We start from the raw sequence: 13282 nt of genomic DNA, 5'->3' as shown, positions 1-13282 counted from the left end.
GGAACGGTCAAAATTTGGGGTAAACAGGATGAAAGAATAGATCCATTCTGCACGATTCAGGCTGCTGGTGGTGGTGTAAATGTGTGGGGGATACTTTCTTGGCATGCTTTGGGCCTGTTAGTGCCAACTAAGCATTGATTATACCATGTCAATCTATGCCACAAATAATAGAGGCAGTTATTAAGGCAAAAAAGGTCCCAACGCAGTACTAGCAAGGTGTAACTACTGAAGTGGCCAGCGACATGATGGTAAACAAGTCAGAAAATAAATATAAAATGTTTTTTGGTTTGTTTGTTTTTTAAATTTCAGGGATTTTGTTTTATTGTTATTGTTGTTGTTTTTTATTTAAATATTGTACAGCGATGGTAACGACTATTAAATCTCAACTAAAATGTTTTTTGCAACTTTTCACAGTAAGTTGCAGTATCTTCACGTCCTACCAGGGGGCGCAGTTTATGCGTTGTAACTGACATTTTTGTCACTAATTGTGAAAGTAACTGCTGTTGCTGCAGCAGTATACCAGAAGACTTCTTCTGGTATAATGACCTGAACAAAGGCAGTTCATAGTTCATAGCATTACACAAAGAACAAACATGTGTTATTTGAGTAATGACTGGGTGTGGCCCAGTGCAGCTTCACCTCCAGCATCCCGTTTGTTTGAACACAACAGTGCAGACGGATAAATCCACCATCATCGGCTTGCCCAATGAGAAGAGCGGGGGGCGTTCCTGGCGTTATTTCTCCGCTGGCGAGTGAACCACAACAAACAACGGAGATACACCGGATGGCAAGTAAAACAGACTAAAACACACATCAGGTAAGCGGTTAGCGGAATGTTAAACGAACGTCTGTTGGATATTTAACGACTTCGACGACTGGCGAACCGTCGATCCGGTTTTAATTAAATGTCTGAATTACGTTTGGCAGCCTACAGTCGACGCAGAATACGGGTTTTCAGAGTGTGTTTACATTTTTAAAAAAAATGTATAAGCTAAATGTGCCTATTGTTTGTAAAAATAAAGGCGTAAAAGCCGCGTTCCACCGGCCGGTACTGTGTGTCCTCGGCTAGCCTTAGCAGCTCAGCAGTAGCAGTAACAGCATGGCGGCCTTTGCTGTGTGTCGTGTATGTAGACAACAGCCTGGGTGAGTCTGGAGCATTTCTTTATAGTTTTATGTTGAGCAACCCTCAGATGAAACAGCGTGAATATCCAACGGTGTGGAAAAAGGCAACTCAAACATGACGGTGCTATACGTGTTGAGAAACACCGGCCTACTTTACGGTTTAAAACAAATACCTAGAGTTCTTTACTATGAGGATATTAGTTCAGGCAGAACTGCCAGTTACTGGTCATTTACTTAAGTGTACTCACATGAAATCTTAGTATATTTGAAACTATAGCTGGCGTATTAATACTTCAGCAGTTCTTTGATATTAGTGTATGACAGACCAATATTAACCACTTTATATAACACGTTTTCTTATATTATTATACTTGAATATGGCACTGTGCTTATTTACATTACATTATTATTTACAACTGCTGAGTAAGTAGTGTTTTAAATACCAGAGAAACACATGGGCCTAAATTCCAACTATTTTATCATCAGTGAGACCGAACACAATACAGAGACACAGAGCAGGCAGATAGCAAGTGTGTGACTTGCATGTCCAAAGCCCCCACTGGATGCCATTGTTTTGACAATACATAGTCAGAAAGCCATGCCAGCACTGCTAAAATGAGCAAATAACCTAAGAGAGCTGGACAATTTGAAACTGGTTGTACTGGGAAAAAATAAAATGCACCGGTACCAGTGCCCAGCAGCATCTGTTTTAAATGAGCACAGCCCTAAAAATGCCTCACACTGCAGTAAATGTACTTTGGAAAATATGGAGCAGATTTTTCCTGTTCAGTGAACACGTCTGCTAGTCATTAGAGTCAGATTGATTTGACAAAGCAGTCTTAAAGCAATAATATCATTAAAAAAACCGATTGCTCACATATTTATAACCTTGAAGAAACACATCACACAGCAAAGCATATTTATGAGTCCTCAAGTTATGTCTGAATTATGACTATTAATTCCTAGTTATGGCATTCTATGAATGTAAAGCTGTAGTACTATGCAAAAGTTAATTTGCCCATCACTTCTTCATATTTTGTTGGAGAAATAGGAAATAGGTAGAGCAATTAATAGGGGTTTCCAGTTACATCATAGATTTCTCACTGTAGTCCAAATCAAGCATAACTTGAGGCAATTTACTCTCTCAACGGTCTCATGTACTAAGTTTGTTTCAGTCTATACAAGTTAATATTTTATACTTTAAAAAGAGCAAGTAGGTCAGTATTTAGAGGTTGGAGAGGTAGGTGCTAGACACCATAGTTTGCACCAACTCCCGTTCCCTCCTCCCCCGACAGGAAAGACTTGTTGTATCAATTTGATTGGATTATTATCTATGTATCAGTATCTATTAGAAAGTACTCATTTAGGGTTGGGTTTTAAAAACTACTCATTAGGGCTGAACGATTATGGAAAATAATCTAATTGCGATTTTTTGCCCCAATATTGCGATTGCGATGCGATATGCGATTATTTTTTAAGGTCTTTGTCTTCTGTATTATTAAACAAAGACAAGCAATACATCATATAGTATGGCCAATACTATATTACATTAATTTTAAACTGTTCTTTCCTGGAAGACAGACCTCTGTTATGATGACATGAGGTGATGCATGAATTGATGACTGACATTTTTATTTAACTTCTTCAATCACAACAGTATATTTGAACATACACAATAGTTTATTTTTAGCTTACAAACATCTGAGCATAAAGTGCTGACAAGGAACCCTGGTGTAAACATTAAAATGAAAGTCAGTACAATGTGCAGATTGCAGAAATATACATAAAAAAAATCAGTGGCTTTACCACACTCAGTTTTTCGACATCTGTGAACTACTAGACAGTCATTCAATTAAAAAATAATATTAAATAAATAAAACTAATAAATAAAAAATACACACATCTTACTGATCTCTGCAGTCAGTAACATTACACATAAAGTGCAAACATAATAGCAATTGTATAAACACACACACAAACACGCCTTTAAAGTTTAAAGGCGTGAAATTGGACGGTCTAGTTCTGATTAGCGTCACCGCTGTCTCGGTGGAGTTTAATAAACTCGGCCGTCTGCTTCTTGCTATCTAAAATATAACCAGACACTGGCGTAAATTCTCGACTGTCTCATACTTCTGTTTAATAAGTTTTCTGTTTGACGTTTAGTCAGCTGTGTGAAAACCAAGGAGGAACCCACCCGGGGGATTAATAAAGTTTTATTTTATCTAATCTAATAACTTTAATCTCAGCCAAACCGATTTACTCACGAACAAACAAAACACTGAAAAAAGCCCAACAATAACATTTTTAGGTTGTCTAAGTGACTTATATATTACGTTTAACCCGAGCAGCGAAACTCCGCGGTGATCTGAAAATGATGTGCCGGGAGTTGTGCCGTTCTCGGCCGCATCAGTAATCCTCGAGCTCCCGGCTAGCTGTCGAGCTGGTGGGTAGCAGACGCCTCTGAAAACGTCGAAGCACTTTTGCAAATATGGGATATCTTGATAAACCGAGCAGATATTTGATGTTTACACAACTACTTTCTCGCCTGAAAATATGTTAAAAGTTTATTTTGTGACCCAGAAAGATTAGTATGAGTAATTTTAAAACTTAGTAGCGGCCACCATTGCTGGAAACTGGAGTTTGGCTGGGCCGCGCTATGAATTCTGGGATATGGTAGTAATTTGGACAGCCTTATAATCGCAGTATAATCGCAGCCTTTGCGGTTAGAAAATTGCACTTGATCATGTCGCGATATTATCGCAAATGCGATATATCGTTCAGCCCTACTACTCATTAGATTTAGGAAAAAGACTGGTTTGAGTTAAAATACAGCAGTTCCCGCTTCTTTTAAAACTCTGTTACTCTGTCACTGTGACAGTAAAGTCGTACTGACGGTGGAGAAAAGAATGTGACAGTTTGTCTGCGTGACCATGAGCAATTCAATTACTGTTTCATTCCTGTCACATTTTGCCATGAGAGTGGTCTAAATATTTAACTTACAAATGTGTTAGTTAAATGTATTTTATACAACATTGAAAAATAGAGAAGAATAGAGTCTATGTTTGAATTCCAACAGATTTACAAAAGACTTTTGTGATGAAGTTTGTTTCCCTGGGAAGTGTTTACTGGGATACATCCAGATCTAATTTTACATCCAAATGGCTCTCTGGCATGTGGTTAGTCAGCATGGCGTGCTGAACTTGTGCAGAAGTTCCTCTCTCTGGATGTTCTTTTTTTTCTGCTGATTACAGACAGCTGCAGCTATGGGCAAGACCCAGTCACTCTTAGCTAAGCAAAAAGACGAGAGTCAAGATGCTCTGACGGAGTATGGGGGGAGTCACACAGAAGAGGATGGAAAGAATGGAGATGTGTCTCAGTTCCCCTATGTGGAGTTCACTGGACGGGACAGCGTTACCTGCCCCACATGCCAGGGCACTGGCAGAATCCCTCGTGGTAAAGCTTAGCTGTTAAATGTTTAACTGTTAAGAGTTTTTTAAAAGCAGAGATATTAAAGTACCCATCTGTACAAAATACCCATGAATCAAGTTGAAATTTACAAGAATACCATCCCAATTTATTATAAACCTTTAGTAATGGCTTAATGAATGCTGTATGCATTTGGTTTTATCAAGTTTGACTGACAACTCTGCATTATAAGGAAACATGCAATCCAACTGCTTGCACATTTTCATGCAAGTGTTGCTTGCATTTGCATCACCCTTTTCCACATGTCACCTCAATTTCCAACCAGTAAGAAAAGCAAGGACAAAAACGGAAATATTGCTTACAAAAATTGTTATAACTTAAAGTCGAAAGTTATAACTTAAAGTCGTAGTTATGTTCTTAAGACCACAGTTCTTTTCTTGGCAACTATTAAAACTGGCTTGGCCTGCACTTGCTTATCACTCATACTTAAAACCAGATCTGGAACTCAGGACTGCACATTTCTGCCAAGGCCAAGTTTTCTGGATCAAGAGGAATATACTGATCTAAATTAGTTTATTGATATTATCAAGTTGTCTCCCATTTGATATGCCCTACTTCAAAGAGGTGGTTTAATTACTTAGGTGCCACCATTAGAAATCGAGTCAAGACCTAAAAATTGCAATTTTAAGTGAGAAAAATAAACTAGGCGAAGATTCTTCTTTGGATGTAGTTTTAAAGCAGTGATGCGAAATCGATTCCAGCAGTTACACTTTTTTTTTTAAACTCATTCAACAGGTCAAGAGAATCAGCTTGTGGCTCTGATTCCATACAGCGACCAAAGGCTCAGACCAAGCAGGACGTAAGTCTGCATTGTGTGCTCTTTTTATAAATTAGCTGCCTTAGCTGTGCGTGTGATGAAACTAAATGAACACACAGCAGCACAACAGACTTTGAAGCCAACAGCTGTTTCAGCTTTTGACTTCTCCTTTCAATCTCCTGCAGAAAGCTGTATGTCACAATATCAGTCGCTCTGTGCCTGCTGCTGTCTGGCCTGGCAGTTTTCTTCCTATTCCCTCGCTCCATTGATGTCTCCTATGTGGGAGTGAAGTCTGCCTATGTCTCCTATGACCATGACAAACGAATTGTCTATCTCAACCTTACAGTAAGTGTGAGCACTTTATAATAAATGATACATAAAATATATACAAAATAAAACGTAATTAATAATCTAACTGAATTTACTGATAGTATTGCATCAGTAGAATGCTGCATGGTTTAATTCTTAATTTTGAATTACGCATTTTTTAAAAATATTTAAATTGATGCTAGCATGCTTAGACAGGCAATGACCAAGGACAGCTCTAAATCAATAATGTTTGCTAACAAGTTTGCCATATTAACTACCTTCTTTTCTCTAGAACACACTGAACATCACCAACAATAACTACTATGCCATAACTGTGACCAACATCACAGCCCAAGTGCAGTTCTCCAAGACGGTGATAGGGAAGGCCAGGCTTAGCAACAGCACAGTGATCATACCACTGGATGAACAGCAGGTAGGTTGATATATGTTTTCTGTGTTTAGACCACTTTTCTCACATATTTTCTCCGATAAAATCTGGGTTCTCCTAAATGTTGAAATCCTCTTGAATCAAATATGATGCGTTTTTCTCTCAGGAAACTCACATGATTTGCACTAACCTCAAACTTTATTATGCATAAATGGAATTTGTGCATCAGTCGGCTTTGTGTGTTTTTCTGAATTTTCCAGGTTCTATGAAACAGCCTACATACACAAACACTCATAAATATCTTACATACAATTTCCACTTACCACAACTTGGCAACCCACAAGCTAATTCGAGGTGTATGTGTGCATCTAAGACCAGGTTGATGCTAAAGGCGTCAGTTCACTATGTCATTCCTATTGTACTACTGCAGCACCTTCTTACTGTGAAAACACAGTACAGGGTGAGGCTTTAAAAACATGGGGAAATAAAGTAAAGGCCTTTGTGTGAGATGAGTGTGCAGAGGTCATCTACAAAGTTCAGCTCTGGAAGATGCTTCAAAAATATACAATTCACCAAAACCATTTCACACATTACTGGTTTGTTAGTTATGGTAGAAAATACATTTTTTTAAAAAGGGGGGGGGGGGAAGGCTAAATCATTAAAATCACTACAGCATTGGTGTTCTGATAGATATACCATAGCAGGCCATGTAGGAGGTTACCATTTTTCTGCACCCCAGTGTCAGTATTATAATGTTGCAGTGTAGTTTGGAGATTGTCTTGATCACTTGGCTCAGTGAGCCCTAAAAATGTACAACTGAGTACAAAGTATCCCTCGCAGTTTCTGTTTGTTTTTGTTTTTTTCTTGACTTTCTTTATTTTGCTAGTGAATTTGAAACGTGTCCAGCTGCGGCTTTTCTGTGTGCAGTTTGCATGCTCTCTCTGTGCTCGTGTGGTTTCTCTCCAGATGCTGTAGCTTCCTCTCACAGTCCAAAAACATGCATAGGTTTAGGTTGACAGGCAAGTCTAAATTAGCCATAGTTGTGAGTGTGAGCGTGAATGTTATCTCTGTGTTAGCTCTGCGATAGACTGGCGACCTGTCCGGGGTGCACGCTGGTTTTCCTCTGTAACAGCTGGGATAGGCCCCAGCCCCCCGCTGGATAAGTGGCAGAAAATGGATTTTCAAATCTAATATCTTTTCTCTCTGAATTGTGTTTACAGATTGATTACATGGTCCCCACCATCATCGCTGATGAATTGAGTTACATGTTGTGAGTATCTTATTTGAAGTCCTATTAATAAGGCATTTTACACTCAGATCAGTATCATGTTTAATCTTACTTGTCTCTCTTTCAGTGACTACTGCACCTTACCAACAATTAAAGTTCACAACATAGTGGTCATGATGCAGTAAGTATGACAAGATATTGAATATTTTTCTTTTTATGTCTGATACTGTGCTCAGCTGAGCATCAGTCTTTACTCTCAGCTCCCTCCTCCACACTTGCATAACTTCACCCACACACCCACACACACTGAAGATCTGCCCAGAGCAAACAGCCTTCTGCTGTGGGGCACTGTTCAGATCAGCAGAAGCCCCGGGCCTTTGGGTGCTTTGCTCATTTACACGTCAAATCTGACTTGGAAGCAGACTGTAAATTTAGCAGTTAACATTTCTCCTAATTAATTCTCTGAATCGAATGTCGGGGAAGGCAAACCGCTGGTCTCTAGCCAAGTATCATCAGTATCATTGCACTGATGAATGCCAGTAAAAATGAGGATGAGAAAAGCAGCCAATATCCTAAAACCTAATGTAGCCTTTCAGTGGTTTTATATCTGGACCATGATACAATAAAGGTCAGTTGTGACTATCTAATCGAGTGTCTTGTTGCAATTGAGTGTATTCATTTGCCTCTAAAAAGACTTTTATTTTTAAAATCCCTTCAGTCTGTCTTGAATATTTTAGGAAGATGAATCAAACAGTTGGATTTATAAGAATAACTATAGTATACATAAGAGAAAATTATATTATGTCGTATACACTTGTAAAAATGGGGGATGGGTCAGTTTCAGACAGATTTTCTTATGTTAGTGAGGGAAGATGTCACTAATACTGTATTTTTTTTTTTTTTTTTTCTGCGTTTGCAGCCAGTTACAAGAAAAGGGTGATCTTAAAGAGTCGGGTGCTACAACAGCCTAAGGCAGAAGTTCAGTATAAGCTAAATAACGCCCCCACCCCCCAAGTGTGAAGAATGCAGAATGACTCTAAAAGAGTCCAAGAATAGATTTTCTTTAAAAAGTCAGTTCTGACAGAAGTAATGATGAGCAAAGTTATTCAATCCCCCCCACGCGCGCGCACACACACACACACACACACACTCTTCAGTGTTAGGACACTGCCGCTCACAGCTGACAGTATGAAAATGATGCCGTGTCTTTGTGAGAAATTATTTGCTTGCACTAGTAATTGACTCTCTTCAAAAAATTAGGAAGCAAGTGGATGTTAAAACTGGTTTGATAATCACTTCTGCTATTTAAACAGACAAGCATACCAAGCAAATAAGTAATTATATTAATACCATGCAGTGACATGCAGGGGGAAAAAAGCTTGCGTCTTGCTGCAGTCTGGCAGAAATGTCTTAAGCTAAAAGCAGCACTGTTCTGTAGCACTCCCGTACACCTGCGAGTGTTTCTACAGCTCCATGAGGCTGCTAACCTCATTGATCACATTATTATAAATGTCAGGCCAATGAGGTAATGTCAATAAAAAAATTTATAAAGCTTTTGGCAATACCAGATTTTCAGATGGACTAATTTAAGTTTTACCTCTAGGAAATTTTAAAATCCATGAAACTACAGTCTAAATGTGCAGAGGAAGCAGGGCTCTTATCAGCTTTATTTGCAAGATTTGCGACACCTTGGCAGCAACTACAGCTTTCTAACGATGCACCAATGCAACTTTTCCCAGCTCTGATACGACACAGATCTGTTGGCTTCATGCATTTTTCAATGTCAAGTACTCATCTGATACTAATGTTAAATGAATGATCTGTTTTCACAGTCACTCTGAGGATCAGACTGGAAGTTAATTTTTTACATAAGACAATGTCAGGCTTTGCTTCACTGTTTTGTTTAAATAAAATGTAATAAATCCAAGAATGTAAATTTAGTTGATTGGCATTTCTTAGTAAAATTAAAAAATCCCAGTGAGACCAAAGCAAATACAGGCGAAGGGGGGGTCACTGTTTTCATTGTTTGCACCAATCTCTTTTCAGCTCACTGTGCGACTCTTCACAACTACTGTTTATTCTAGTTTCTCCTTTGCCTGCTCTCAATGAGACTTTTCTTACTATCATGCAAACTTGTCAAGTGAGGAGTGGAACTGATAGCTGTGAAGTCATATTCCTAGGAGTCGATTTTGTGATGTTATAAGTACAAGGAAAGCCTCCCAACCAGTTTTTGACTGTAATAAGAGCAAGAAAGAGAAGTCAACAGGGTGTTATCTGAGCTTTTCAGCATGACTCACCTGAAAAGCTGTGGTTGGCTGTTGGTGTAGCTAACTGCTGACACTTTGCTCCATGCTATCTCAGATCTCCTGCTGCTGATGCATGTTGTAGTAAATGCAGAATAACATAGACCTGAGGCCTGCACTATGAAGCCAGATTAATGACTTAGTGAGCAGGTCCAGGCTAAAGGTTTCTGTGTCATATTTATCTGACTAAGTCACTGTGGTAACTTAGACTGAACAGATAACCTGCTTCTGATCAGATTATGTTTCATGGTTTCACTGATTCTTTTATTTACAGCATGTATTAAATGTTATCTAGATTATCTACTGGGGGAATATGTTTTATATGTCCAAGTCATTAAGCCGTACCACCGCTTAAACCACTGAAGCACCTGAAATGTATACTGATTTATTTTGTTATGCAGAAATTGTATAAACCTTGTTGTACTTGATTCTAATCTACTGCTTAGTCTCCTTTACACTGCTGGACGCTACAAGAACAGACAGCAGGAATACCTGTTCAATCCATAAAATAGTTTTCACTTTGATCTGCTGACAAAGTGCAGCAATTTTAATTTAGTTTTAATGTTAAAATGGATCCAGTTTACAGTTTCAGAGCAGCTAAACAGCAGCACAGAGAGCGTGCTCAGAGATAAAATAACTTGAATTCAAATGTTTTGGACTACTCTGTGCACGAAACCACCAGATTAATGATTTTCTGCAACATTATATAATTTTTTTTTGTTTTATTTGCAGTGATGCATTTTGCTGTAATGTTTTTTATCTTCTTAATCACAATTTTATCATCATCATCATCAGTTGATAATGCTTCTGATTGGAGTAGACAGCACCTATTATGATTCTTTCATGCAGAAGAAGAGTCACATGACTTGCAAAATGCCCAGTTTGGTTTGAGCACGCACAGAGCCTGATGCATATACCCCTGCCTGATAGAGGAAGCTGATAAACCCTGTTCTTAACTGTGATAACAGTTATCTCCAACTGAGGTTTGGGGTTTTGTTAGGACAGCTAGCATAAAGAAAGCCTGGCTGTGTTGAATTTTGTTTGTAGTCTACCCCTCAAGTGAGGATCAGAACAATAAGCTGTCCAAACCCAGCAGTCAAAAAGTCAACTTCAGAAGTTGTTTGTTTTGAAGATAAAATGTGTTGTTTCTTATTGATTTTTACTGTGCTGAATCCAGATTGATCAGATTTGTTACTATTTTCAAGATATTTAATCTTTTTAGCTGTTTATAGGTACATGGCTGTGATAGTTAACTTTTAATCAGAAATTGTAAGCTCTTCATGGACGCTTCATATGATAATGTTTCCCCTTTCTTTAATTTTCGAATAACTATGAAAAACTGCTCTGTGCAGAGAAGACTTGATATGCCACATAGAATAACATAGAGGTTTATTCCACTTCAATTCACAAGAACGCTGCACAGAATTTATTTAGAGCTTAGGCCAGAACAAGATGTTGAGTCTAGGTGTGATAGATCTATAGATGGAGGAAATGCACTGGTGTAAGTTCTGAGCTACAGTACTTTCAACAGCAAATAATGATAGCAGTGATATCAGACTGCTGCACAACTATTTCCACTGATCTCTTGCACTTTGATCATGTTTGACTCTTGTTTGCTTTTCAGGGTGATGGTGACAACGTCTTACTTTGGCCACACGGAGCAGGTCTCCCAGGAGATGTACCAGTATGTGGACTGTGGGGGGAACACCACCTCGTTGCACGGGCATGTGCAGGTCTACCAATAAGGGAAGCAAAAGAGCTTAGGCATCAGATACTGCTGTTGACCTCCATACAAAACATCTTTGCTTTTAATTTAGTCGTAGTGGCTCATCAGTTTTTAAGTCCTGAATAGTTTATTCTGTTTAGAGGACAAACATGATGTTTAGAATAGACGTTTTGCAATAAAACCACCAAACGATGGTTTATCCCTCGTGAACCAGACCTGTAAATCCTCCTCATGGCCCATAGACGAGAGGTTTGTAGTTTTTCCAGGCTGGTAAAAACAGAGCACATTATTCAATATTCAGTATCACTCCTCCTCTGTATTTGAAATACTGGAAGCAATAGCTTTACTTACGATGCACTTTAGCTGGACCTTTTGAAGAGAAGGTAATGTCAATATTGCTTAAATAGAAGGGGAAAGCTGCTCACAGCCCCTCTCATTCTACACCACTTTATGAAATCGTTTCTAAAACGTGTGAGAGAGAATTGACTTTTGAAAGTAAAACTACTGAGGTGTTCCTAATCATTCCTTTCTGCTCTTATTTGACTCCTTTCTACAAACAGCCTCTCTCTTTTTGTTTCATGAATTTTGTTAGTGTGTAGAGCAGTACAGCAGACTCACGTCATCACTGATTTATTCTAAACTTTTAGTTTTTGTGCGGTGTGTGTGTGTAACTCTGTTAATCATCAGGTTAAAAGCGACGCGTGACTACTCTGAAGACCTTAATGAGCATATTTTACTGAAAAATAAAATACATTTTTCACTTGATAAGAAAATAACTTATAATAATATTTTTATGTCATAGGCTTATTCATACAAATGTCACCTTTTTTTAAAAATTTAAATTAATCCTATTTTTGTGGGCCATGGTGTAATTTGCTGTTTTGATCACATAAATATAATTTCTTAAATCAACATGCAAAGTTTCACAGTTTAAATCGCTGCAAAATCTCCACATTTCTACACGTCATTTTGAAGAAAGTAAACCGAAATCAAACTGTTCGTAATATTCCATAAATGTGAAAGTTTCCCAGCTATTTTCTAACATCTAAACAGTGGTTTTGTGTTTTTCATGCATGCCGGTGACAATAAAATCTATTCATTTTGAGCGTTTCTTGTGTTTTCTTGGTGTGCTTCTAATATACTGTGTACACACAGAGTGGTGCCAAATGTCTCACTCAGCTGAAGTATGAAGGCCTCCAAATTCTTACCTTTTCATTACTCCATTGTTATTACTGCACATTAATACTTGAAACTGGACGTTTAAAAGACAAGAAAAAGTAGGTCTTCATGTTTTCAAACATCTGCATCCAGTCCATTTCAGTGGACTGGATGCAGATGTTTGAGCAATGAATAGGAGATAAAATTTGCAGGTTTCTTACAAATGTGCGAAAACAAATTTCATCTGATCATAAATTAGTTGTCCATAAATGATTTTGTCTAGAAAATGTACCCGACATAAACATCTTCCTTTTATTGAGGATAACAGGGTTTTATTGTATTACACCAAAAGAACTACACCTGCAGTATCCTCACAACCCACCAGGGGGCTGCAGCTATTGTAGGGTGACCAGATACTGTACTTTTATCTGGAACTTGTTCTTTCTTCTCACAAAATGAAATAGTGTCCCATATTCTGATCTAGTTCACGAGCACATGTCTCCAAATAACGTTTTCTCTTTGACATTGTCTGTGCATTCCTACTGAAACTCAGAGATGAAATTTGGAAATAAGATTGCAAATTTGCAGTAATATTGCAGAAGACCAGTGACAAACTTTAGCATAACTGTCCTTCATATTCCTCATGCCAAATCTGTTTATCTGCCTCTTAGCATTAGTACGGTGTCCCACACAAACACACTCATTAATGTTGTTGGGATCCTGTCACGAACCTATTCACTCCAGCAACTATCCACAGAGCTGACGCACACACATAAAGCAACATCTATTAACTTCCATTTATGCT

At 38.3% G+C, this 13282-nt stretch overlaps 1 protein-coding gene across 1 annotated transcript; it reads left to right on the top strand.

Moving 5' to 3' along the window:
• Nucleotides 1-728: 728 nt before the first annotated feature.
• Nucleotides 729-12395, top strand: tmem106ba (transmembrane protein 106Ba). The gene is made up of 8 exons (XM_085365889.1): nucleotides 729-817; nucleotides 4374-4575; nucleotides 5344-5407; nucleotides 5551-5710; nucleotides 5967-6107; nucleotides 7283-7332; nucleotides 7418-7471; nucleotides 11218-12395. Exons 2-8 carry the CDS (start codon nucleotides 4386-4388, stop codon nucleotides 11336-11338), a joined length of 780 nt encoding a protein of 259 aa, XP_085222015.1. The 5' UTR covers nucleotides 729-817; nucleotides 4374-4385; the 3' UTR covers nucleotides 11339-12395.
• The last annotated feature ends 887 nt before the right edge of the window (nucleotides 12396-13282 follow it).

Source organism: Diplotaxodon limnothrissa, linkage group LG11, assembly GCF_057381915.1.
Source record: "Diplotaxodon limnothrissa isolate DT_005_m linkage group LG11, D_limnothrissa_male_GT1.1, whole genome shotgun sequence".
Classification (NCBI taxonomy): Eukaryota; Metazoa; Chordata; class Actinopteri; order Cichliformes; family Cichlidae; genus Diplotaxodon; species Diplotaxodon limnothrissa.
This window is presented reverse-complemented; position numbering and strand designations above follow the sequence as displayed.

What these genes read in the sequence shown, in the direction of transcription:
- tmem106ba (XM_085365889.1), top strand. Translation starts at nt 4,386, where the DNA reads ATGGGCAAGACCCAGTCACTCTTAGCTAAGCAAAAAGACGAGAGTCAA. An exon ending in CACTGGCAGAATCCCTCGTG is followed by an intron (nt 4,576 to 5,343) that starts GTAAAGCTTAGC and finishes CTCATTCAACAG; the next exon opens with GTCAAGAGAATCAGCTTGTG. An exon ending in TACCACTGGATGAACAGCAG is followed by an intron (nt 6,108 to 7,282) that starts GTAGGTTGATAT and finishes TTGTGTTTACAG; the next exon opens with ATTGATTACATGGTCCCCAC.